Here is a 26,404-nt window from a genome sequence, read left to right as displayed (position 1 = left end):
AGTAAAACGTACATACAGGATTTTGTGAGAAAAATAACTTGAGTCAAATGAAACTAATTCAAGGAGGAGTTTCTCCTCTGAGGGCAAATGAGGTGAGCAGACGGCTGTGCAAGTGCTGGTTTATCAGACCAATATTTTCACTCTTTCATCTGCTTCTATTAAAGGTGAGCCATAATAGTAGAACTCCCTCCCAGCTCAGTTATTCATCCTTCTTGTGCTTTTAGGGTGTTCGAAATCTTTGGCTTACAATATTACAAGCTATTGTGACGGAAATGAACATGAGGTCGTAAAAGCAGAGTTATGAGCTCATCACAGAGCCTAGGAGGAGGAGAAAATGTGCTTGTTCTTCCCTTGCGATTGTTTAAATTATGGAATTGCTATATTGAAAACCTTCAGCCTCCCCGCTCCCTCCATATCGCATCTGCTTGATTCACAAGAGCCCTCCTAACACCCAGCCTAGCAAAACCCGGCTTCACGGCTGAAGTCAAGCTGAGCATGTTCCTGCTCCTTCATCCATCGCCAACAACGTTCTGCAGATCAGTAACCCCTATGCAATCTCATCGCTCTCAATGATTTTGTACCCCAAAGGGAGTTTTTAGCACTGGCATTATGTGTTCAAATTACAGTTTAAACCAGCGTGGTGGCTGCAGAGGGCATTAGGCTCAGTCAGGAAAGCCGGACTCTGTTGCATGTTCGAGCGCTGATCTTCTGTGTGGCCTTCAACAAGCCGTTCGGCACAGCTGCCTGTCATACCCAGGCTATATGGTAAAGTTGTCACACAAATAATAATAAATCCAGAAAATGTTACAGAAATATTTGAAAGAACGCAGAACCTGTACGTGCTGATTTTACAGTTTGGTTTCCATGGCAGCCTCCTATGTTGAATGTATCTTAATTAAATAATGAATGTAGAGCTCCATCAAACTTTAAAAAGTCCTTCTTCAGAATAAAAGACATTCTAAAACATCATTATTCCAGCATGGTGAGAGTGAGCAGCAGCAGCAGTCCCATAGATACATAAAATGCGCAAGAAACACCAAATTCACAGGTGTGCGTGAATCTAAGTTTTGATCTCAGATTACTGACACCACTTGACCCTCTCTATAGATCAGAGTGAAGAGGCATTGATGGGAGAGAAGAAACTAGATAAGAACCATTTTTCATTCCCAGATATCCAAATGCAGAGAGGACCGGGATACGAGGGCACCTTACCCGATCGATTTCACTGTCGTCGATCCCACTTAGATCTAATTCACCATCTCCTGTATTTTCATCTACAGAAAATAAAAAAAACCAAACACATTTTAATTAGGCAGATGTTTGTTCAAAATCAATCGCAATTTAAGTTCTACAGTACAGTAACACTTAACAATTGTCCTTCAGAGATTCACATCCTTCCGCGTTCATCCAGGAGATTTAACATGTTGCCGAGTATTTTCAATACGGGGGGACATACGTGCACAAATTTAGCACATTGAATTCATTTAAAATTCAGGAATCTTCTTCAGTATTAAAAATCTGTTGGACACTTCCAGTTGCCTTTATTTCTCGATTTTAATTTACAGCTACAAACACTCAGCAAGAAGCTAGGGAATCAATTTTAGGAAGATGACCATTTTTCTTTCATCATAACATGAATTTCCCTGTCAAAGCCTATAGGTCAGCGATTCATCCATACTTATGACATAGAAAATATTTTCTGTTTTCAGGGAAGCAGCAGGGACCACATCATGCTGACAGCTATAGCATGGCTTTCTTCTTGATTTTGATCTACCATTATTTGAAACACTTACCTCATACCAGTTCTGTAAAAAGATGGGTATTAGTTTTTCTATCTGCAAAATGGGAATTATTAAAACATTTCCAAATTTTAGAATAACTTTAAAAAGTGAAGGAGGGGTCTAGATAAATGTTAAATAAAAATGAGTTTCTGTAATTACAGTTTCACTGTAATTTTTCTAATGTTGTATTTATTAAATTTCTTCTGAAAACAATTTTTTTTTAAATATTCTATCCATTAAAAAGCATAACAGCACAGAACTGAGGCCTAATTTGGGACTGGCACAGTGTACAGCAGCAAAACCTGATTTTCCACATCACAGCTCAGGTAGAGAAGAAAACAAATTATTCAACAAAGACTTACGCAGGGGAATGAAGGAATCTTCTTGGTCACCTCTATTACATCTAACCAAGACTAGACAAGAGATGACCTAACCAGTTTACTTGCAGAAAAAATAAACAAATTAAGTTTCAACAATCCGCAATAACAAATTAAAACTGAAATGCTGCAGAACAGCCTGGCATCTTCATGGCTCCTGCCCCCCAGTCCTGGGGATGTGTCTCCCCACAAACCAAGAACTTTGAATGGTTGGATTTCCCAGCCTGGTGCTTTCTGGGGCTGTTCAGCCTGGAGAAGAGAAGGCTCCAGGGAGACCTTGTTGTGGCCTTTCCATACTTAAAAGGGGCCTATAAGAAAGGTGGGGACGGACGTTTTAGCAAGGCCTGTTGTAACAGGACAAAGGGTGATGGTTTTAAATTAGAAGAGGGGAGATTCAGGCTGGACATGAGGAAGAAATGTTTGAGGGTGGTGAAACACTGGCCCAAGTTGGCCAGAGAGGTGGTGGATGAACCATCCCTGGAGACATCCCAGGCCAGGCTGGACGGGGCTCTGAGCAACCTGAGCTGGTGCAGATGTCCCTGCTCATGGCAGGGGGGGCACTGGATGAGCTTTGAAGGTCTCTTCCAACCCAAACTGTTCTATGATTCTGTGATTCTCTTGGAGCAGAGCTCCTGAGCATCACAGCGCTGGACTAGTGATGGGGGGAGGCAGCTGCAGCTCTTTGACCCAACGTGGATTCTCAAGGCTTGAGGAGCACCAAATGGTGAAGACAAGCAAAGGTAGGAATTATGAGCATGCCCAGAAGATGCAAATGATGCTCTGCTTGGCAAAACTCAGGCATGTAAACCAGTGGCCTGAACTATGTGAAATCACAGGGTTGGGAATCCAACCCTAACACTTGGTTACGAATAAAGGCTGCACTTCTTGAGGTGGTGTAAAGGGTCTGGCTGCTCAGCTCAACAGACGTTTATTGGTATCAGACACTGAGCACTTACAAACGTCTTTTCAAAATCCACCTTAAACAACCAACAGAAAGTTTTAAACTCCTTCCATACCAAGTCATACACAAAACAGGTTTCGACCTGACAAAAATGCCTTGTCACAAGGAACGACATAACACTGAGCTCTAATTTTTTTCTGAGATTGCCTTGTAAATGTAAGATCAAATTTATCAATTCAGACAATCTGATGCTAATGTGACTGAAAAGGCCTTAAGGAACATTTTTCACCGCCATTGCATTTAGAAATTCACTGTACTTTAGCGCCAGGCACCAGTTTTGCTTTACAACTTTTCTCCCCTAAAATACTTTAAAAGTGTTGAGATCTTATAAGGACTATGCATGTGTTCAGTACACACGCTTTTCTTCTGCTCTCATCTCTCCGAAGCGCAATAAGAGCAGAACTTTCGGCACCAGGGCCACCAGCTCCTCATGCAGACGCCCCAGCACGCAGGGATGTGACCCATGGACATGGCAAAGCCCACCCTGGCTCGAGGCTGGAGAGGAAAAGCCAGGTGACAAAATACATCCCAGTGGTCCGCTGCCTCTTTAGTATAACTCAATGGAAATGTTTTAGCAAACAGTAATCACGCAAAACACAGAGAGGAATCACGGTGCTCTGCATCACCCACAGGAGCCCATGGTATGCTCTAAACCAGCATTATACATCCCTCCTGATGCAACCAAGATATACATTTCCAGTGAGCAAAATGCTTAAATATTCACCAAGAAAAAGAGTAAATACTGTAGTCTACTGTCTGAGACATCTTCCCAGGAGACTGTCCACGTGGGTCCAAGAAATGGTTCATTACACCAAATAAAATAGCTGGACAGCAGAGTGTAAGAGCGTGCCCAGGCCAGAATAACCTGTGTCCTGGGTCGGAAGGAGTTTGTGCAAAAATAGGAATCAAACTGGGTCTGCCATGCTCTGGGTAAATGCTTTAACCACCAAGTTGTAGGACAGAAGGGGGTTGGCCTCCCCTGTCTTTGTGTTATCTAGCTTTTGTTCCCTCAAGGGTTTGGGGGCAAAAAAAACAGCCAAACAAAAAAAAGGCAGCTTTTCAATTTGGTTTATCTGAACGAATAAAGGATTCTTTTTTTTCCCAATATTCATTGCACTAGAGAAAGTAAAAGGTCAACTATCTACACAGGCTTCAAATTTGGGATAAAGGGAGCCAACTTCAGAAATCACTAGTAAGTTTTGAAAATTGCAGGCTAGAAAATAAAAATTTGGAAGTGGTGACAGAGCTACTGAAGTCACTGCTCAACTTTACATAAAACTGCATCCCAAAATTTTTTGTTGTAAAAACTGCCACAGCACCTTAAGAACAATAAAAATATCCCACTGAAATCAAGCTGCCACTGCTTTTATTCATCATTAAACACCTCGCTCCTCCTATACCTTGCTATATTTTTGGATCGGAGGTTTAAAATTTAATATGTACAGTAGGTGTCTGCTCCTTTACACAGCCCTAATAAGCCAGACTGAAAATGATGTAATTTCAGGCACCATGAACAATTTCACGTGTCATTTTAAATACAACTTGTTACTGAATTAGGTGCTAGTTTATCTCACTGGATCAATTAGAAATGGGGACGGAAAACTCATTCTCCAACTGGTAAATTGCAGAGAAGAATCTAGAAGCAAGCTATACGTAATAAGCATTTCTTAGACCCCATAACAGCAGCAAAGGATGTAATTACAGGATATCCCTCTGCGGGCAAGTCGTCCTTTTTCCTGCCAAGGCGACAGGCAATCATTAAACACGAGGGGCTTTTCACAAGAGAAGGTGCCTTCAAATCCCTAGTTTAATGCTTTCCCTGTTTTGTTACAGAATGCCAGTTCAAAACAGAATACATTCATTTCGAGCTGAAAATTTTCACGGCAACCGTTTCCAACGTGAGTAGACCCCACCAGCCATAAATATCTGTTTGCTCGATCTTATACGGCTCACTCCACGGCAGGGAAAGTAAACCCCTTGCTTTTTTGTATACCAGAAAGATCTTCCCAGCTGCTAAACTTTTCAAAACAATTTCCAAATGATCATTTTCTCTTGTAATAAAAGGGTCGAAATGAAACGTTCGCCGAAATAAAAACACAGATGTGGCCAACATCTGGTCCAACCTCTTAAAAGCTTATTTAAAAGCAACGGCATCACGTGGCACGGCTCTTAGACATCGCGGATTTCTCCTGTTAGGAAAAACAACCACTTTACTGCAGAGCGCAGGCAAAAAATAAGTCGGGCATTAAAAACAACCCCTCCCCATCCCCGATCCAGTTCTTAAATGAAAGTACTGCTGGGAAGAGCATAGAGTGAGGCAGGAAGGAGCAGCCTCCTTCATCCTCATCTAACATTTCTGTAGCAAGCAGAGGAGGACGGGCACTTCCAGAGCTTTCCATCAAGGCCCCGAATGAGCTACATTCACGGCACTTAAAATCACCAGCCAGCCAGCCAGCTCCCCCAACATTTAAAAATAAAAACCCCAAAAAGCCTTTTCTTTACAGCCTTTTAACATCTTTCCAACCAGCTCTAGTAGACGTGAGGGCTACAATCAGACACAGGGGATTAGGTTTGTAAACCTGTAGGATTATTTACTGTTCTTGTCATTACTAAATGCACGCTAAGCCCTCTTTTAACACGCCATCTCCCCCTCTCCCTGCCTCTGTGCAGCTAGTTAAATGTACACATAGCACACTATTATGGGGATTTATTAGAGAAGAATCATTCCAACTGCTATATTTTAAATCCCGCATTTTTAAAAAGAGCCATGTGAAGAATGTGTTTTTCTGTTTCTATTACAGGAGGCAGCACTATTTATTGCTCTGCCCAGATAAGAGGATTTCCTCACAGACAGAAATGGAGGCTGAACACTTCCCAGGAAATCCTCCGGAGCAGATAGAACAGAAGGCACTCGGTGCTCTGGTCCCATGCAGCAAATACATCCTCTGTCACACCATTTCACAGCAGTCAAAGAGCCGAAAGAGTTTAAACAAAGAACCCTTCCACCTATTCAGCACAGCACCAGATGCTAAGCACCCCCAGCATTTAAGAAATACTCCGGGGCTAGTGCACAACAAAGTCTGAAAATAGTTGGCAGAGGCTTTTTCACTAACAAAAATCCTTAAGGAAAAAATGACCTGAGCAGGATTGATTGCTGCTCTCCAGGGAGGGATTAAAACCAACGGGAGCCACAGAAAGCTCCTGCAGATCGTTGGAGGAACGTGATGGAGCAGAAACGCTTTCGCGGCTCAATCTGATGAGCGGGGCCGGTGCCACTTCAGGAGCTGCAAGGAGCGCGAAGGGAAGGCGGCAGCTTAGCGTCAAAAAAGGCACCGCACAACCGCACCAGAGTCTAATTGATTAGCTGATCAGAGGGGACAAGAACCCTTCTGCAGGGGAAGATAACTGATTTACCGAGGGGCATGAAGAGAACAGTCATTAAGCCCGGGTAAGGGGAGGGGAGCATCAGTGGCGCAGGGCAGACAAAAAGTGCCGTACGATCAGGTAGGGAAGAGAAATGCGTGTGAAAACGCTGCAGCAGCAGCAGCGCAGGATGAAACGCGGTGTACGAGGATCGACGGGTGTGCAAATGAACCCGTCGCACATCCAGGTGTGCTCAGGGTGCATGGGGCCGTATGAGTGGAGTAGGCTGTGAGTGATATTATTACGGGGCTATGATTCTAGGAGCCCCCGGAGCAGGCTGGGAGTTTATCTCAGCACTTTTAAGCTTGTTGCCTATCTCACCAAAAAGCCATCTCTCCGTGCGATTCCAGCTGGCCCCACCGTGTCCCCGTCCCACCGCATGCACCCCGCGGCTGCCAAGGGCTCGGGTACCCCCAGTCACCTTTGGCAATGTCATCATGTGCTGTCGTAACAGAAGTACGCCAAAAAAACAACACATAAGGACAGAGCAAAATGAATTGCACTTACTGACAAAATAAGGTCACAAAAAAGCATGACATGTATCCTCATAGTAAGTGAAAATGTCTTTTATTTTAATGTACCTGAAGCCACCTTGAAAATTACAGCCTACTCCGTCAGAGTGCCAGTTCAACACCAGGATTTCGGTCTGACGGCATACGGAGCACAGGAGGCCACGCATACAGCACAAAGATAAATGAAGTCTGTCACTTTATTATTTCCTTCTGCCAAGGCAAGGTTACGGGGTCCTCCCCAGACGAAGCCAAGTTTCCAGCCTGCGAGCTCCTTCAGAGGAAGCCAACACACGGCGCCATGCAGAGCCAGGCCCCTTCTTCCCAGAGACTTTGGCTCGTGGCGATGGCGGCCGGCGCCGGCCTGCCCGGCAGCACCGGGACACGCAGGCCTGGCACCGCGCGGTGCCCGCCGGCCGGCCCCTCGTGCTTGGGCTGTACAAGGTGTAGAGGCAAAGCCCAAAGAGGTGCAAATGAAGAGCAATGAGAGGACAAGGGGTGACGGCTTTAAATTAGAAGAGGGGAGATTCAGGCTGGACATGAGGAAGAAATTTTTTACAGTGAGGGTGGTGAGAGCCTGGCCCAGGTTGCCCAGAGAGGTGGTGGATGAACCATCCCTGGAGACATCCCAGGCCAGGCTGGACGGGGCTCTGAGCAACCTGAGCTGGTGCAGATGTCCCTGCTCATGGCAGGGGGGGCACTGGATGAGCTTTGAAAGTCCCTTCCAACGCAAACTATTCTATGATTCTATGAAAAGACTTGAATAAAACCAAAGCAATTTCACATCTCTGTTACACACCCTGCTATGGCAAGCGTGAGAGAGCAGCTGTGCAAGGTAAGCCTGTCCAAAAGCAGGGATGTACAACCTCTTTAGCTCCTTCCCTACTCCCCTCTCCTGAAAATAAGACCCTCTCAGCGAGCAAAGTGGAACAGGAGCCGGGGTCAGCCCCGGCTGGTTTGCAGTCACCGGTCCCCCACATCGCCGGAGGCAGAAGGAGGTTTCCCTACAAGATTCCACCTTAACCTGGCACAGAACTAGAAACCCATGTTTACTTGTATCTCTATGTCCTCACACCAAGACTCGAGCTCTGGGTGTCAGGTCTGTCCTGCGGCAGCTGACAGACACCCGACAGCCTCAGCCGCCTTCCTACAGCGGTCACAGAACTATTACCCCATGGCACGTACAGAATTTCAAATTTGTGTGCTCAGTGATATATGGGAATGAATTATAAGAAAAGCTTTTCCTACATCAGTCATTTTTCACAGAATTTTTATTAGATACTGAACACATTTTTTATAAATTAAATTTCACTTTAAAAAAAAAACAAAACACCCCAAATCAACCCACCAACCCTGCTGCTTTTCTGGCAGCACATCTGAACTGAAACAAATGCTATTGTTTCACCTCGCAGTCCACGGAGAATCCAACCAAACATCATCCATGCATTTTTTATCCAGTTAAAGGCTATGCCACTAGTCTAACAGCCATGGAAACTTGTTATCTTAAACATTAATTCATCAGAAAAACAGTTAATCACTCCATTGCTTCCAGAAATCCCCCTGCAATATACGTTTATTTTAAAGCAAGTAGTACAAAAATAGTCCAGTAATAACCAATGCCATTCTGATTCTGGAAGATTTTTCTGTGAAAAGGTAAACTTGTGCTTATTGAACTACATAGCAATATAAAAAGCCCTTAAGAAAAAATTCTTTCAACCTCCCAAAATAAATACAACAGAAAGCTAAGCTTTCGAACTGAAGAACATCTTGACACTGTCCTCAAAACCAGAAGCAGATGTTCCTCTGCTGGAATAACATTCGTGTCCCCCAGAACACCTTTTAAAAATAGTGAAAAAGAGCATCCTTTATGAACCTACTTGATGCAACTCGTCATTCTTTTTCAAGCTCCCAACCCTGTTGCCATGACCAAGTGCTCGGGGGATGGCTCTTCTCAACATTATGGCAAAAGCTATTTTTTGCTGATGAAACCAATAACCGTCAATGATCACCTTGACAAATAACTCACCTGGAAACATAATAATTAGCTACCACACATGATATTTTTCAGCCCCAAAGCCCAGAAATGGTACGAGCACCCATGCAAAGACACAAGACTTCTCCAGCTCGTGATTTCTGTGTCTAACAGCGCCAAGGTCGATCACAGCGTTCCTGCCAAAGGTGCAACTTCTCCACGCATTCGCTCTCTTCTGCCTGAGAAGTTATAGACTTAAAAGTTTTCAAAATGGAGACTATAAAGACAGATTTCCCCTACTTATTGCTGTTTTCCATCCGATCACTAATTCCCCGCTGTATTTTCCTCCTTTGCCTTTTATGCTCTTCCTGGCATCTTTTTCTCTCCTTTCCCTTCCCCCACCCTTCCTTCTTTTTGGTGCCTTCTGGCCTGTATTTTCTGCATTTATTTTTTTTTTTTTAATCTCTGCAGGGGTATCCAACAGTAACAGTTTATATAAAGGGAGAGGCTTGGGAGAAGAACTGACCGGCATCTTAATCAGTTCCCTTCTCCAAACCCTGCAAGCGCAAAGCGTCGCCGTATCTCTTGTGGAAGGCAAGGGCCGTACAATGCCACGGAGAGCCGACAGATCAGCCTCCAGCTCCATTTCTCTGTGCCGCCAGACCACTGTGTAAAATCAGCAAGGGCGCTTTACACCCCAGCCAGCCGTAAAGGGAACAGCTGGTTTAATGGTTAAGTGCTGAAGCATCGTTTCAGCAACTGCAGCTTGCCGGTGAAGCGGCCAGGTCTTGCTGTGGGTGCTAAATGCTCGGCTGTTCCCCCCTGCAAGCCCAGAATCCTTCCCCAGCCAGCACTCAGCCCCCCCAGCAGAAGGACATATGTTTTATGGAGAAATAAATCTACCCCTCTAACGTGCTGCCCTCCCCGCACCAAATAAAACGAGATGGGGAGCTCTGCACTACAGAGAACTTGAAAGCAAATCCTGGAATTTTGCTTGGATTATTATTTTTTTTAATCATCAATCAATATCTGTTCCAGCAGGAAGAAATTTTAAATGTATACAGCCATATAGACACACAGTTTTCAAGCTACAAAGACACAGGAAAAATTTGAGGAGGCTTGCAATATTTTACAGGCTAATTTGACTGATTGGAACTCAAGAGCAAAGCTAACCTCTTCCTAGGACATCACTGAAAAGTCACAGTTGGCTCAGGTGATGGCCCAAAAATCAGAACGATTTTTCCTTTGGTAGAAGTAGAAAAGGTTGAACTGTCACGAGGAGGTGCAAACCAGCACCCAGCCTGACTCCAACACATCTCTTGCAGGTCAGAGTGCCCAAACTTACCCTCACACCCCCACCTCACAGCTCCCCAGGACAGGCACACGGGGAAGTGCTGGGCGTCCAAAGGCCATAGACTCGCATCTATGCCAACCTGGCCTGTGTCAGCTCTGCCATTGAAGACACAGCCTTCTTCTTGCTCCCAGCACTGTGGTCTGGACCAAAGAGCTGCTCCAGGTTAAAAATAGCCCAGCGAAATAACTCGCCCAGATGAGATAGAGGACCGGAGTTGAACTTTCCACTTATAATTTTCTTCTAATCACTCTTACCTTCCACCAGCAACGGTGGGCTAACTTCCACCCTGTCCTCTGAGGTTTAGATCTCTGGTAGATCTGGTGAGAAGTTCAGTGCCAGCCACCAGAAGCCATCCAGACGACAGAAATACTTCAGCAGGCAATTATTAGTATTAAGACAACACCACAATATAGCGTGCAAAATTATATACCTGACCCTTTATTTAGAGAAAAAAAAATCAATTTGTATCCTGGCTATTTATTGCACTGTCCAGTCAGGCTGAATGGTGAGAAGCTGTTAACTGAAAGAAAATTATCAGGTAAGAAATTTCTCATTTTGCTACTCAGCTTCTTCCTTCCTTCATTGCTAATGAGAAATAGCAAGCAGGGAATTACAGAGACAGGGAGAGGAAAGAGAAGGTAAAGGTTGTGTATTATTCGTATTATTTATTATTACTACAGTAGAATAACAAGAACAGAAACTCCCCTGCAAAAAAGCAAAAGCTTTGTAAACGATGCAGTTAGGTGGGAACCTGGCCCAAAGGAGAAGGTCCCTGCGGTGGATGGGGACCGGGCTCAGAGCAGCTACCAAGCAGTGGTTTGTGCCACCAGGACTCCTGGGGACATGGAACAGAGAGAGACCACACACGTAAGATCCTGACTCTGGTTCAGTGACCAGGACCACCAGTTGGGATTTACAAACCTGCAAGTGGGAGAGATGGGTTTGAATTCGTAAAAGGTGGCAGCTGCAGAAATGCGGATCTGTGTTAACGGGGCTAAGGGGCACAGACTGAAGCAAAGGAGGTTCCATCTGAATATGAGAAACTTCTTTATTTGGAGGGTGGCAGAGCCCTGGAACAGGCTGCCCAGAGAGGCTCTGGAGTCTCCTTCTCTGGAGACATTCAGAACCCACCTGGACACATTCCTGTGAGATCTGCTCTGGTGAACCTGCTTTAGCAGGTGGGTTGGACTGGATGATCTCCAGAGGTCCCTTCCAACCCCAACCATTCTCTGATTCTCTTAAGAGCATCAGTTCATTATGCAACAGATGGCTGCAGCCAGCACAGAACATGCTTTTAAATAAAAATCACGGAGGTTGTGCCATTTCGTGTTAGATGAAGCTCTATCGTTTTGTCTCTGGTCATGCCTAAGGCTGAGAAGTAGGAGGTACAGTGCTTCTCTGTCTTGCTCTGAACCCAAAGCTCACATAGGAGCCCTGCACCAAGGACCAAGGCATTTTTGTGTCCATTTGGGCAACTCTATGAAGTATATAAGGACCTCCACATTGCCTGAGTGCCTCCAGGTGTGCGTGGAGCATGGAAAGCTCACTTGGTCGTACGGCCAAACTGCAGCACGGTCCTGCTGCAGACAGCACACATAATGCAGCAAATTCCTCCAGAGGACATGCATTTGTTCCTCCTCCTCTCCCCAGATGTTCTGGGGACTGCAGCAAACATCTTCCCAGATGCGCAGTAGACAGTGGTGAAGGATTTTAACAATTTGCCTGCAGCAGCTCTGAGGTCCCAATGCCTTGGCATTTAGAGAGGCTGAACCACCAGCACAGCGTAATTAGCATGTGTACTCCATATGCTTGAGATCCATCATTACAGCGCTGGAATGCCCTCCGACACCACAATTTTCCAAAAGAAGACAGTTGTGGAGAAGTTCCCGGAGAATAATTTGTCTTATTCTCCAGGAATGGTGGAAAAAGGCACTTCGGTGCACAGGAGGTTTCAGTGGAGCTGGAGAAATAACCTTTTCCCGACAAAGCCCAGCAGCATGATTCACCTATAAATAATGGAGCCGGTTTCAAAGCCAGCCTTTCAAGCTAATGGCTATCAGAAAGGCCAGCCATATGCTTGTACAACCTGTCATTCTGATTAATCTCAACATCCGACTTTGTATATAAAACTTATATAGCAACAGAACTCTATTTAATATGTCATTTTTGCTAGGTTACATATTGCTGATTTTACAGTTTCTCACCAATCTGCCATTCTCCAGGGTACAGGCACCCAAAAGACCCTGTTTAAATGTTGATTAGATGCAAAGTGATGAGTTTGGAAAGATTTTAGTAAGTCTCAAAAACCAGGTAGACTGGTAACACATTGCAAAGAGAGCACTGGAAAAGATAAGGTCCCGCATCCCACCACATGTAATTAATTTTGCATTTCAATATATTAGGCCTCTTCTTAACATGGTATTGCAGAGGCAAGAAGAAAGTCACAAATCATGGCTCAGTCTCGCATACACTAAAAGGATTCATGGCTCTTCTGCCATGCGCTCATTTTATTTTACAGCATATGGCATAGTATCAAAGTTGTTCTTCTTTAATTAACTGAATAACGATGCTTTCCCATGAGGCTTAATCTAAGTTCACTATAACATACTGTATTATGGCACCAATTCTCAGAAACACAACTACGTGTCCACAGCCCATTTGGAGACAGTGATGCGCATTTTATGTCCAGATTCATTTAAACACATTCAGCATTAAATGCAATATTGATTTCTTTGAAACCAGCAAAGTTTATTTCGAATTAACTAAAACAAAGTCATCTTCTGAAAATAAGCTTCGGATAACTTTCTACTATTTCATTAAAAAATGAAACCCAAACCACCAGATCACAATTTCAAATTCAGATCCACTATCCTCTCCTATGGAATAGACGTTTATTCATCTTTTATTTCTTTTACTTCTTTAGGTAAGACTAGGATCGATTGTTCTTTATGCTAGTTTTAACTAGGTAAACTCTTTCCACAGCAGACTTCAGCATCATTAGCTGTGCAGTGAAATAAGCCCAGGATAATGGGCTGACAGACGGGATAGATGAGGGAAGCGACAGCAAGGTGCACAGGCCAAAGCTCCATCTCCTGAAAGTGCAAGATTTTGAATCTTATGAGCAAGATAAAGCAGAGAATACTGAAGTCCAGAGAAAACACTCCCATGCAATTCCCTACATGCCATCAAAATCAACATAAAAATCTTAAAGTGCTAAAGTAAAGCCAAGCAAAAGGAACATTACTGTCAGTGACTGCCAACTGAAATGAATGATCTGGGTTGAAAGTGTTTGCTGACGTAGCTACAAGTCACCACAAGGACCTCAGGGCTGCGGAAGCAAACTGGCCTGTGGAGTCAGCTCCCGCTGAGATGAACCGGGCCCATGGATCCCAACCCTTCCACCACCCCCAGGAACAGCTCCTCAGCTCCTGCCGAGAAGAACCGGGCACGTGGAGCTCAACCCTGCCACCACCGCAAGGGCTGAAGGCCTTTTGGGCGCAGGACCAACTGCACCCTTCACTCTAAACCAGGCATAACAGACCCAAGATAAGGCCAAGTCACTATTTCAGGCAGCAACAGCAGAGTGCCTGTGACTTTTGGCCTTCACTCAGAAGAGGTTTGCAAGTCAATGGAAGCACCTTATAGCGGGGACACCGCAGCCGGGCAGAGACAGCCAGCGAAGGAGCACCACGAGGCCATGCCGGGGGCTGCGGAGGAAGAAATCCCAACATCTGCATCCACAAAAGTTTAATTCTCAAGGTGTTTCTCAACTGCTACCGAGAAGTGATTTCATCTCTGCGGTGACGCCGCAGTCAGTCAGCTTGACTGGCCGAACTGACTGTGTATCTCCTGGCCATAAAAACTTACAGACTATGTTATTCCACATCTTGCCCAAAAGAAGAGGATAGATTTGAACAATACAAAGTCATCTAAGTCACAGCCTTAATTATACTGGCATTTAAAAAAAATAAAGGACATAAGATCAACAATTTCAGGCTTTCATGTTATTTTTAGAAACTACATTTTTCTCAATATTGCAGTAAAATCAAAGGTAGAAATCTTTGGATGCAGCAAGGAGAATGAGGAAGCTTGCCAAATTTTGGGTAATCAACAATTAATATAGTAGCAATTAATTCAGAAGAGTAACTATGTGACACAGCGGGGTTCCCTGTCTGTTCTGTCCCAGTGATTGCTTAAAAAATTTGTTAAGCAAAGAAATAAAATAAAAAATATTATTTGATTTTTTTTTTCTAAATTACCAGCATAGCAAACTCATGGTCGTATTTGAAAGTCAGTCTGGGTTCCCCCTAGTTATACATCCTTATTATCATAAGCGTTCCACAAGTGGAAATTACTTTTCATGACGCCAAAAAGAAAATAGCTGTATTGCATCTGCAGAACCAAAAGTAGTAAAATGTAATAAACATTCATCTCTGTCAGTGGCTCTGCAAACCAATCTGTTCGGCACATAGGTACCATTTTTCCACAGTTGCTTTATTACTACATAATTATTGATGGATCAGCCAAGTGCTCTCTCAAGGAAGACTGTTCTCAAAAACAAGCTTGTTAAAAGTTTAAGTGTAAACCTTAGGATAAAAAACAGCAGTTAGATTTCATCTGATATAAACTTTAAAAGAGAAAAAAAAATTGGAGGGACAATTTCAGAAAACGCTGTGTTTGATGCGAGCATGAAATTGAAGCACACAAGAAACTGTAATGTGATAGAAAGAAAGAATTGGGGACATCTGTACAAAGAATAAGTTAAGTAGCAGGAAGAATTATCAATCTAGTGATGTGCCAGCTCTCTGCATTTCAATCACTTCAGAGACCGTACCATAAAAAAATGTTTTCAATGAAAGCAGTATGAAGAATACCTACATTTTATTGCTCCCAGTGATATTCTACCCTGTTTGTGCGTGTACACCGATTGTGGCCTTTCAAGTACAACACCGTTTCATATTAGTACCTGTTTAAATTACTCACCCACAAACATCGTTCCATGTTCAAAATGCCTGACTATTAAATTTTCTGTTTCAGTCAAAGGACTTCGAGAGTTTTTATCAAGCTTTCAAAGACAAGAAAGTTTCATGTGAGCTTTCTAAAAGTCAAGATAAAGCAATGAACTTTAAATTTAAAAGAAGGCTTTTTTCAGGAGAGAATTCAGCGTACCTTTTTTGAATTCCCTCCCCACCTTGTTAAACCAAACTTCTTCATTGCTCCCAGATTTCTGAAGTGTTGTATTTCTGGAGCTAAACTTCACGCATCAACCTTACTCCCTGTACAAAGACTCCGCATATAAAATGCTCTTGGGCAACAGCACATCTAAAACTGCCCATTCCCATTCACCGACAGATCGTAAAATCTCTCCAGCACCGAATGCCACTCTCAGTCTCCAAAACACACGTTCTTTGCTGCTTCAAAGCCATGGTACAAAGTTGAACTGGGGGAGCTGGTTTCAGCCCCGTGCCCCGTCTGTCTGCAGTGGGTACCAGCTCCACCCCACCTTCTGCTGTCCTGGCCAAGGCATCATTCCCTGACAAGCACCTCTCGAAATGACCCTGTTCTTAAAAACATCTGCATGAGCCCGTGACATTTTTGACAGACCCAGTGAGCGAGGCAACTGCCTGTTGAGAAACCCCAGGAGAGATGAGGGGGATGAGCCGGTAAGACACTTCTTAACTTCAACCAACAACACCCACATCACATCCCACACACCTGCTCCGCATTGAACTGGAGGTCAAATTAGAATCATAGAATCATATCAGCTGGAAGAGACCCTCAGGATCATCAACTCCAACCATAACCTAACTCCAGCACTAAACCATGTCCCTAAGAACCTCGTCTAACCACCTTTCAAACCTCTCCAGGGATGGTGACTCCACCACTGCCCTGGGCAGCCTGTTCCAATGCCTGACAACCCTTCCAGGGAAGAAATTGTTCCTAATATCCAATCTAAACCTCCCCTGGTGCAACTTGAGGCCATTTCCTCTTGTCCCATCACTTGCTACTTGGGAGAAGAGACCAACCCCCTCCATGCTACAACCTCCTTTCAGGCAGTTGCAGACAGCGATCAGGTCTCCCCTCAGCCTCCTGTTCTCCAGGCTGAACAGCACCAGTTCCCTCAGCTGCTCCTCATCAGACTTGTGCTCCAGGCCCCTCACCAGCCTCATCACCCTCCTCTGAACTCTCTCCAGCACCTCAATGTCTTTCCTGAAGTGAGGGGCCCAAAGCTGAACACAGGATTCAAGATGCGGCCTCACCAGCACTGAGTACAGTAGCACGATCACTTCTCTAGTCCTGCTGGCCACACTATTCCTGATACAAATTCAAACAGTGCGGTATAAAACGGATTTTATCTTTGCTCCTGGGGAAGAACTTAGCACGGGAGCATCGTGTGGGTTCTGCAGCAGCTGCTGAGACGTGGGACACGGGGGCGGCACGGAAAGCAGCGCTCCCACCGAGCGTCAAACACCCTGGCTTGATGTGCAAAGAGAGACTTTAAGGAAAAGCAGCTTCTCGCTGAAGTATGTTTTATTTAACAAAGACCACCGCCAGAAAACAATAAGAACACCAGTGACACAATTTCGTGTCGATATGGACGTTGCTGCATTTCAATACATGACTGCTATGGTCATGTGGAGCTGCATTTTTTACCCTTAGCAGGAAATTAGTAAGGACCATTAAACATAACTTCCAAAAATCAGTCATTTGCCTTGCTCCTGTAAGTGTTAACGACTTGGTCACAGAACACTGTTTTGCTTCCTTCCCATCTGTGAGCACACGGCGGCTTCCCCACTGTAACTAAACACGACATTTAAGCGGTGAATTTTGTGAAAAATTGTATCCTTCCAGCCACTGCACAGTTATTTACTTCTGGCTTCCGCATTTATACCAGTTGGACTTGATGATCCTGAGGGTCTCTTCCAACTGAAATGATTCCATGATTCTGTGATTCTACTCATCTCAAGAACCTCGTTTCTTGCTCCAAATTTCTTTCCAGGTACTACTTAACAGCATTATTTACTCTCTCATTTCATATTCATTCCCTTATTTCTCCTACACTGTTGTAAAGGTCTGGGTCTTTCGTCACAGAAAACAACAATCTTAAGTGTACACGTTTCCACGTGAAAGCTCAGCCTTACCTTAAACTGCTGACTTTAAAAGCAAAAGAAAATATTTTCTGCTTCCTTTTAGCAAAACTTGGATGCAATAAATCCCTGGAGTCAACTCTTTGCAATTTTACACCTGAATTTGCAACTCCCATCCCCATGCAGCCTGTCAGCATCTCCTCATCCGACCGCTCCAGGCACTCCTGACCCAACACAGCCCACACAATCCTAGATAAAAGATCATTATTTTTGTTATTAATAACCAAGCCAAAGCTGGTCTTCTATGGCTTCGCACCACTGTAATTAATGAACACCAAAAACTCTAAACGCAATTTTTTCAGCCCTACTGAATGCATTCGGGTGAGTCCGTATGAAAATAAAATTAAATTGAAAAGCTGAAGAGTACAGTAGCCTCACGTTGACAGGTCACTCTGGTTCCAGGTCAAAGCGGAGTCTATATTTGGCTGCTTTGATTATAATAGCTTACAGGATAAAAAATAAATAGCAATTATCTCATTGTCATGCAGGAAAAAAAAGACCTAATAAATGAACCAATCCTAAAGTAACATTGAAAAACAAATTATTTCAAAAGCAATCAGGAGTAGTCAAATTCGGTTTCCAAAATCGTTTTTAATTGCCAACAGTGTCAACACTAATATTATTCCTCTATTGGATAATACATCAATTTTAGTTACAAAAGCATTTAGCAAACAAAAAGTGTCAAATTACAATTATAAAAGGCTAAACTCCTGACTGTTTTGATCAGCAGTCTGTAGGGCCATATCTGAAATCCCTAATTACAAGGGTCATCTACGTAAGTCGCGGTCCAACCCACGCGTACACATGTTTATCTTGACTACTATGAGTCCTGTGGATTTCAGACCAACAAACAAAACAGCTGAAGTGTGTAGGGGTGTGATGAAATTAATCTTTAAGAGGATATAGGAATTAACTTTTCAAACTAAACTCAAAGCTACCAAACAAAAGCAAAACAACAAACTGCTACACAAAAATATTAAAGCCTCGCAGAAACAGAACTCCATTTAAAGGCTTCACTTCGGTGGATTTTCAGTTGGCAGGTATTGCCTTTACCAGCTGAACCTGTACCACAAGAAAATAAAGTACTAAATGGAAGATTATTTTCGCTTTTTCAGAAGATGCAAGACCAACGTGAAGTGGTCAGGATCCACCACAGCACTGCACATGGCTTTATTACTCATCATTAAATCCAAAGTAGCTAAGCCTTGCAAATCTCTCTGCACTGTATATCCTCCTTCCAAGGGCACGTTTTGTGGCTCCTTGACCTCGGTTAATAAGTCTTTATTCTCAATAACAACTGAGACCAGGAAGCCTCCCTGAACTGAACCCAGGCCTCCACTCTGGACATTTCAGATACCGTGATGAATTGCTCAAATAACATCCTCCCGAACAGGCAGCTTTCCGTGCAAATTTAACATCCTCTCCGTAGCCTCCATGCATTTCGCTTTCTGCAGCTCTCTTAGGAACAATTTCAGCTTTCAGTTGAGTTTTCTGGTGAAAGCCTTTTCTTCCTTTTTGGCAGAAGGGGCAGAGTAGGAATGTCCGTTTCTTCTTCAAACTGGCCACCTAACCAAATACCTGTGAGCATTAATGGGCTCACATTCTGGCAGGTGCAGAAAAGGAAATATAATAAAATTCACATTCTAGCAGGGGGTTATTCAGGTTTTTAGCCAGGTTTCCTGTGTGCCTGTAGGTGTCTGTGTCGTCACCCCCCAACACCACGTCCCCTCGTCTTGTTTTAATCTGCAGCCTATTTCAACCAAGATTTAGGAGAGGGACAGTGATCCCTGAGATGGTTACATTTCCCCAGGTTCCTTGAAAATCAGCTCCCAGAAGAACAGGAGCAATTAAAAATGCCTCTGAAAGTATCTCCCACACTGAGAACCAGCCATCCTTTTAGATGACAGGCAGTGCCGGTAGAAGAAAACCTTGAAAAGAAGCCCCAACAGAAGGAAAACCTTAGATGGGCACCTACAGATGCTGAGGCATCTAAGTCAACCATGAAACACAATCCTCCCTTGGCATTTGGGGAACAACTGTTTTTGTAATCCTACTATTTAGGTATGGGAAAAGGACCATTTCTAAAGCCCCAGCTGAGCTCTCCTCTTCTCCCTGCTTGCCCAGCTCCGTGCTCCTGGACATTTCCACCTCCTTAAGCCTCAGCCCAGGTAGAGCAGACATTGGTAGACCTGGGCTTTTCCTCCTCGTGAGGGAAAACAAAGCACAAAAACCTGCTCGGGCTGATCGCTTCTCCTTGCTCCTTTAAAAAGCTGTATTGATGCAGCAGCACACTCATGCCAAATATCAACCCGCAGGATGATGCACCAGAGCCCCTGTTCGGCATGTTCAACCTCTCTTCCCAGACACGGGTCTCTGAATCGGAGGGACAGCCCTGCTGCCACCTCCTTCTCCAGCGACCTGCGGCCAGCAGCTGGCTGAAGCAGCAAGGGAGGAGAAAACAGCTTTTTTGCCTCTGTTTTTTCCTCAAGCAAGGGAGGATGAGGCCTTAAGTGGCTGGTTAGCCTCATCAAAGGCCAATGTAAGGCTTTTATGCTACTCAAACTGAAAATAAAGCGGATTTTTCCATCACGCTTTTATCAGAGGAATTCAAGACAGAAAGGACGTGTTGCCCACTGCCCACTCAGCAGTCGAGAGGAGGCAGGAGTCAGGCAAAATAAAATCCAAACATGGAAAAGCTTTTAAAGGTTATGAAACATTTCCAATTACAGACCAGAATTTTATGAAATGAAAAAGAGAAGGAGAAGAAAGAAGGAGAAGAAAGAAGGAGAAGAAAGAAGGAGAAGAAAGAAGGAGAAGAAAGAAGGAGAAGAAAGAAGGAGAAGAAAGAAGGAGAAGAAAGAAGGAGAAGAAAGAAGGAGAAGAAAGAAGGAGAAGAAAGAAGGAGAAGAAAGAAGGAGAAGAAAGAAGGAGAAGAAAGAAGGAGAAGAAAGAAGGAGAAGAAAGAAGGAGAAGAAAGAAGGAGAAGAAAGAAGGAGAAGAAAGAAGGAGAAGAAAGAAGGAGAAGAAAGAAGGAGAAGAAAGAAGGAGAAGAAAGAAGGAGAAGAAAGAAGGAGAAGAAAGAAGGAGAAGAAAGAAGGAGAAGAAAGAAGGAGAAGAAAGAAGGAGAAGAAAGAAGGAGAAGAAAGAAGGAGAAGAAAGAAGGAGAAGAAAGAAGGAGAAGAAAGAAGGAGAAGAAAGAAGGAGAAGAAGAAGAAGGCACACTCCCCACACCTCAAAAAAAAACCAACCAAGCTAACAGGACAGGCAGGCTGGTCAGAGAATTCATTCACGTGGGATGCGGCCAGTTAAGGTTTAGGAGATGGCTTCGGTCTGTTCAGCTCAGGAACCTGAACCCCACTCTCCATCACCTTCTCCTGGCCATAGCATCCATTACTCTGGGGTAGTTCTTCCTGGCCAAGCCTTCTGACAAAAATGACACACATTTTCCTATAAGGAGTGTCTGTATTCATAAATCGATAATTTGGAAAATTCCTAAAACATCCACAAATGTTTTAAAAATGTATTCACATGCTTCAGCTTATGCTTTCACTCAAATTTATCTCCCTGATGGCTCTAACAAACTGCAGGTTTCTCTCCAAAACTCCTCTCTAGATTTGTTTGGAAATCTTTCAGCCAAACTATATGATTAGTTTTCATCCCTTAACCTTCCTAGTTACTCGCAGCATGAATATGGAATGAATTTATAGCATTCCTATCCTTTAACGAAATGCAAAGATCATGCATGAAGAAATGCATACACAGATATTGGAGTAACACATGCACATGCAATACTTGTGCGTGAGTGACATACACAGTCAAGTAAGAAAATCACGCCATCTGTAATTCATACTCAAGACTTCAGGTATCAAAAAACTGCAGTCAAAGCAGCTGGTGGTCTCCTATTACCATGCTGGCTGCAGCAAGCTCTTCACATCTCATTAACAGCATAATGAAGGCTCAATCAGGGATACAGTCTATCAGGACTGCCAAACATGGGCATATAGAGGCTAGATTAGAAAGATGAGCTTGTACCAAGGTTTTTATTGCTTAGATCTCAAAATTGGGAAAAAGCTGGTCTTGCCATGGAAAATATTTTCCAATGAGCAAGTGGTACATAGAGACAAAGAGCAAACCCTCAAAGTGCTCCCAAAGCATTGCACGAGGAAGGTGGCACCGAGCAGGTCACACACACTGCTCATTGCCACAGGTGGGGCTTAAAACCAGAAAAGCAACTGCAGCGTTGAAGCCAGAGCCAGAAGAAGAGTGATCAGGATGGGGACACACATGCTTATGCTGATGACCAAGTGTACTTTGCATATGTAACACAATTAGTACTAAACTCAGCAGCTTTATTTCTCGTGTATGTGGTAATTATGATTTAGTAGGGCTTCATAATGTTCTCCCTAATTACTGATTATATCTTTTCGTATACTTTTATATGCACATATACATTTATAAATTTTCAAACAGTTGGCGCTGATGTACTCAGACAAAATCTGAGGAAGAAAGGAGGGTGCTGGAGGAAGAAAGCAGAACAGGGAGGGGGTCAACACCCACCCGCTGACGGAGCAGCAATGGCAAGAGCAGTGAGCCTGTCCCCACCACGCAGGAATCTGAGCTGGGATCCGGATGGGACGAACAACCCTCCTCGGCACATGTGGCCACCGATCTCCAGCCATTTGCAGCCTGTGGGCTCTTAAGCATCCTTCCACGGCAGCTCAGACCCTGCTAGAAATGTCACGTTTCTGCAAACTTCCCTGCCCGCAGTGCTGCTGGCACTGGTCGTCTGCTGCTGCCGAAAAAAAGGGGATCACAGAATCACAGAATGTCAGGGATTGGAAGGGACCTCGAAAGCTCACCCAGTCCAATCCCCCCGCCAGAGCAGGAACACCCAGATGAGGTTACACAGGAAGGTGTCCAGGCGGGTTGGAATGTCTGCAGAGAAGGAGAATCCACAACCTCCCTGGGCAGCCCGTTCCAGGCTCTGTCACCCTCACCGTGAAGAAGTTTCTTCTCATATTTAAGTGGAACCTCCTGTGTTCCAGTTTGTACCCATTGCCCCTTGTCCTATCATTGGTTGTCACCGAGAAGAGCCTGGCTCCATCCTCCTGACACCCACCCTTTACATATTTATGAACATTAATGAGGTTGCCCCTCAGTCTCCTCAGGTCGCCCCTCAGCCTCCTCATGCACACGTGTATTTTCCTCACTGGGTGAGGGAGCTGAGTCTGCTCATGGAGGGATCCAGCAAGCGCCAGGACCAGGACAAAGTAAGAAGTGGGAGCTGGCAGCTGGAGGGGATGAAATCCAGAGGATAAGAGCAAGATCCTGGAGGATGAGCCCATCCCTGTCTCGTATAACTCATCTTTAGCCACTTTTCACATTCTCCTTTGAGTAAGAAGTTGGAAAGCGCTGGTACACAGGGACAACTATTCGATCAATGAACACTGTCTGCATGGGGTCTTTAACACTCACAGAAATCAATGGCAACATCTTTTGACCTCAGCCCGTGTCAGATTATGCCTGCAGCACTAATGGAGGCATAAATACAAGGAGCAATAAATGAGCAAACTATTAATTATGAACAAGTACAAAACCTTTCTTATGTATTCTTTGTGAAATTAGCAGCGAATGCAGTTAGCCAGGTGCCTAACCAAGCACAAGATGGTACATGCACGGTGATTTCTCACTGCAAAGCCACTTACTTTCATGAGGATGTGCAGGAGCACGTTCCCACCCACTTCACATACATTATTTAAAACTACTGCCCTAAATGACTGCATGTGAATTTTAATTCAAAACAAAAACTAAATCAGGTCTCAAACGCTACCTAGACTACGAAGGAGAAGGTATATAAAGTCAGTTGGTAACTTATTCTCTGTATTTTACCTTTATTTCTGTTTTTGTCAGACCTTCCTCACTTTTAGCCCTGGACAAAATTGAGTTTATGACTTTTGATTTATGTGGCAAGAGGAGATGAACGGCTGGTGCACGGCCAGCAGCGTGACACGGGAAAGACAGGGTGACAGCCAGCAAACATCGGAAGGACAGAAACAGCAAGAAAGACAATCAATTCTTTGAAGTGGTACAAATGGGACATAAAAATAAATTGCAATGGGAAATTTTACACCAAAGAACATATTTGTTGAGAACAGAGTCCATGGCACTTGACTGTGGCAGTCTTCTAAAGGAAACAGTGCCCTGTTTGGAGGAACTGCAGAACCAGAAAGAACCCGCAGAGCGTGGAGGGGATGCTGGGATGCTGCACAGCCAGAACCACGGACAGACTGATCTGCCTCATCTCCATCTTCGACACTGAGATCTCGCAATAAAGCACTTCCATAATGAAGAATAAGAAAGAAGTTCTTTGCAAAGACTCAAACAGATTTCAGCTTACTTGTCTCTGCAAATTAATATACTTTGTAGAAAAAAAAAAAAACAGTCAAATGTAGTGTTTATTCTAAGCACTTTACTGCCTCAGACTCATTAACCCGGTACCTTACATGCTCTCTTTGTAATGCAAATTTGCTAAAATACTATGCTTTCCATAAAACATTCATATAGACAAGCTTACACTGCTCAAATACCAATATTAAGTGGAGAAAAAATACAGTAGTTTCTTCTTAATACTTGCGCTCTGCACCTAAGTCTTATCTGCATAAGCAGTTCGTAAGAAACCTTCTGTTGTTGCTGCAGCCATCGTAGCACAAAGGCGGAAAATTTCCCAAAGCAGCTGATGTAGGCAATCATAAACTGAATTATCACACGCACAAGCCAAACGAAAAGACTTTGTAGAAAGGTACCTACAGCAGAGGTTTATTTTGAGGAAGAGAGCTCATTACAGAGAGGAGATGCCCTGTATTTAAGGGGGCCAAACATTGCACATGCTGCACCTGCTTGCCGAGCTCCTGTTCAGCAGTCGCCTGCCCAAGCACGTGGCGTATCACCGCGAGGGTTTGCTGGGAATCCTCCCCACGTAGCACCAGACATGACATTCCCAACCACTGCACTGACCAGACATGATACACCCATCCAACAACACGTGGAGCCCAGCAGGAGACACAAATTCACCCCAACTAAGGTCTCCTGCCCAACCTGACCCAGATGGTCCAGATGGTGGAAGGTGACTCAGGGCTGGAGATGGATGAGAGGAGGGAAAGGCTCCTGGGTTATGACTTACACAGCTGTGGAGAAGGACCAAAACATCACCTTAAGGATGCAACGTTATGACGACTCTCTCCCCTCTCCAATGGACTTCGGTGTTGGAACATGAAATATCACGGCAAACCTATGGCCAGCTGAGAGTCACAGTATAAATTATACTAAACTAAATTCAAATACACAGGATAAATGAGCTTTTTGATCTTTTCTTCCTCCCTTCACATGTACCAGCTACTTTTGTTTCGAGACGATCTATAATTGTGCCATCTCAAATTAAACTCTGAGCAACTGCTCTCATCCTATTTTTAGTTTTAAAAACTACTGCTTCCTTTTCGGACTTAAAGAAGGGCCTGAAAACCTGGAAATTGTCTAATTTTTTACAACTATACCAGTTGGCCTGATAGAAGGTACTACCTCCAGATACAAATCTTTCCTAGATTTCCCAGAACTCAAGACATCATTGCTTGAGGTGACGGAAACATCTTCACTGGGGTTCAGAGCTAAGACGCACAGGTGGCCAACTGGGAGGCATCTTAACAAGACGTTTTCTTTATTCTGTATAATAACATGACAACTGCAAGCCAGGTGTACCTCCCAGTCTGTCTGCCAGTTCCCAAACATCGAAAACACACAGAGGCTCCACTGCTGCTCCTGAACTCAGATGACTTGGAGGAAACCAGGTCCTCAGGGGGTTGATGCGCACAGACCGCGATGCATCCACATCACATTGGCATCACACGGCAAGGGCTTGGAGACTGGGAACTGCACCCCAGCATGACTATCCCATGGTACAGACACAGCCAAAGTTAGTCTGACTTAACGTGAAACTTTAAAATTATTAAAATAAATTAGCAGTCGCTGAAAAAATAAAGAAGTTTGGAGCAGGATGTACAATCAAAATACAACCAAAACATTAATTCAGCATATGAGCTTCGCAGAACATTAAGAAAATAAGTACTTGTTCGAACACCCGCAGTGATCTCTCAGATAAATTAAGAGAATGAACATACTGAAACCTATTTGGTTTTGAAATTCAGTTCATTTGGCACAATGCTCCACTTTTAAAAGAAAACAAACAGCAAATGCAGACAAGCCGTGGCATGAGCAGCCCTGCCTTCTCCTGCCCACCCGCCTGAAGCTCGACTCAGAGGAACACACCTGGCTACAGCAGCTTCATTTCATCTTTAACCTCAGTCCTCGGCCTGTCCATTAAAACGGTCAATAGCAACGCCAGCTGAGAAACGTCCAGTGCTGGCAACTCATTTTTACAGGTCACCGGTTAGCCAGACAACAAGAGCTCCTAGCCATTGCTGACCTCTCGTTGACATGAACCGCTGATTTCCAGGAGAAAGACAAGCCACGAGCCATCCATTTTCTTAATTGTAATTAAAACAAACCCAAAACCACTCAGCTGTTTCTATATGATTTTGTTTGTACAAAATACAAATGTGCAATCACCCTGCTATGTTTCTGGGATGCGAACACTAACATAATAAGAAACTGAATACATTCAGTTCACCTATTGAGGCAGGGAATGTCTTATTATAAGTAGGTGCTGTTGAACAGAAATTAGCATCAGAACAGTTTGGATAACAAAATGTTCTGCCACATCAACCCCCAGGTAAGCTGACAAAAGAGATTTGGACAGTTGTGTCTCATGATGGAAAAATCAACCGTGACAAAGAAAATAACAAAATGCCCTTTAGATAGGTGCCATT

The 26,404-nt window shown here is 44.0% G+C and overlaps 1 protein-coding gene across 3 annotated transcripts in view; it reads right to left on the bottom strand.

Moving 5' to 3' along the window:
• BRF1 (BRF1 RNA polymerase III transcription initiation factor subunit) overlaps positions 1-26,404 on the bottom strand; it is a 179,339-nt gene that overhangs the window by 47,011 nt on the left and 105,924 nt on the right. For all 3 annotated transcript variants that reach the window (XR_010606245.1, XR_010606246.1, XM_065635197.1), the window contains exon 12: positions 1,213-1,274. Coding sequence is in view for 1 of the 3 variants with exons in the window: in XM_065635197.1 (XP_065491269.1) it covers positions 1,213-1,274 (62 nt within the window). In the remaining 2 variants the exon portion in view is untranslated. The remainder of the gene's footprint in view (positions 1-1,212; positions 1,275-26,404) is intronic.

The sequence above is a fragment of the Caloenas nicobarica genome, chromosome 5 (assembly GCF_036013445.1).
Source record: "Caloenas nicobarica isolate bCalNic1 chromosome 5, bCalNic1.hap1, whole genome shotgun sequence".
Lineage (NCBI taxonomy): Eukaryota > Metazoa > Chordata > Aves > Columbiformes > Columbidae > Caloenas > Caloenas nicobarica.
Note: the sequence above shows the minus strand (reverse complement) of the source record. Positions and strands in the feature narration are given on the sequence as shown.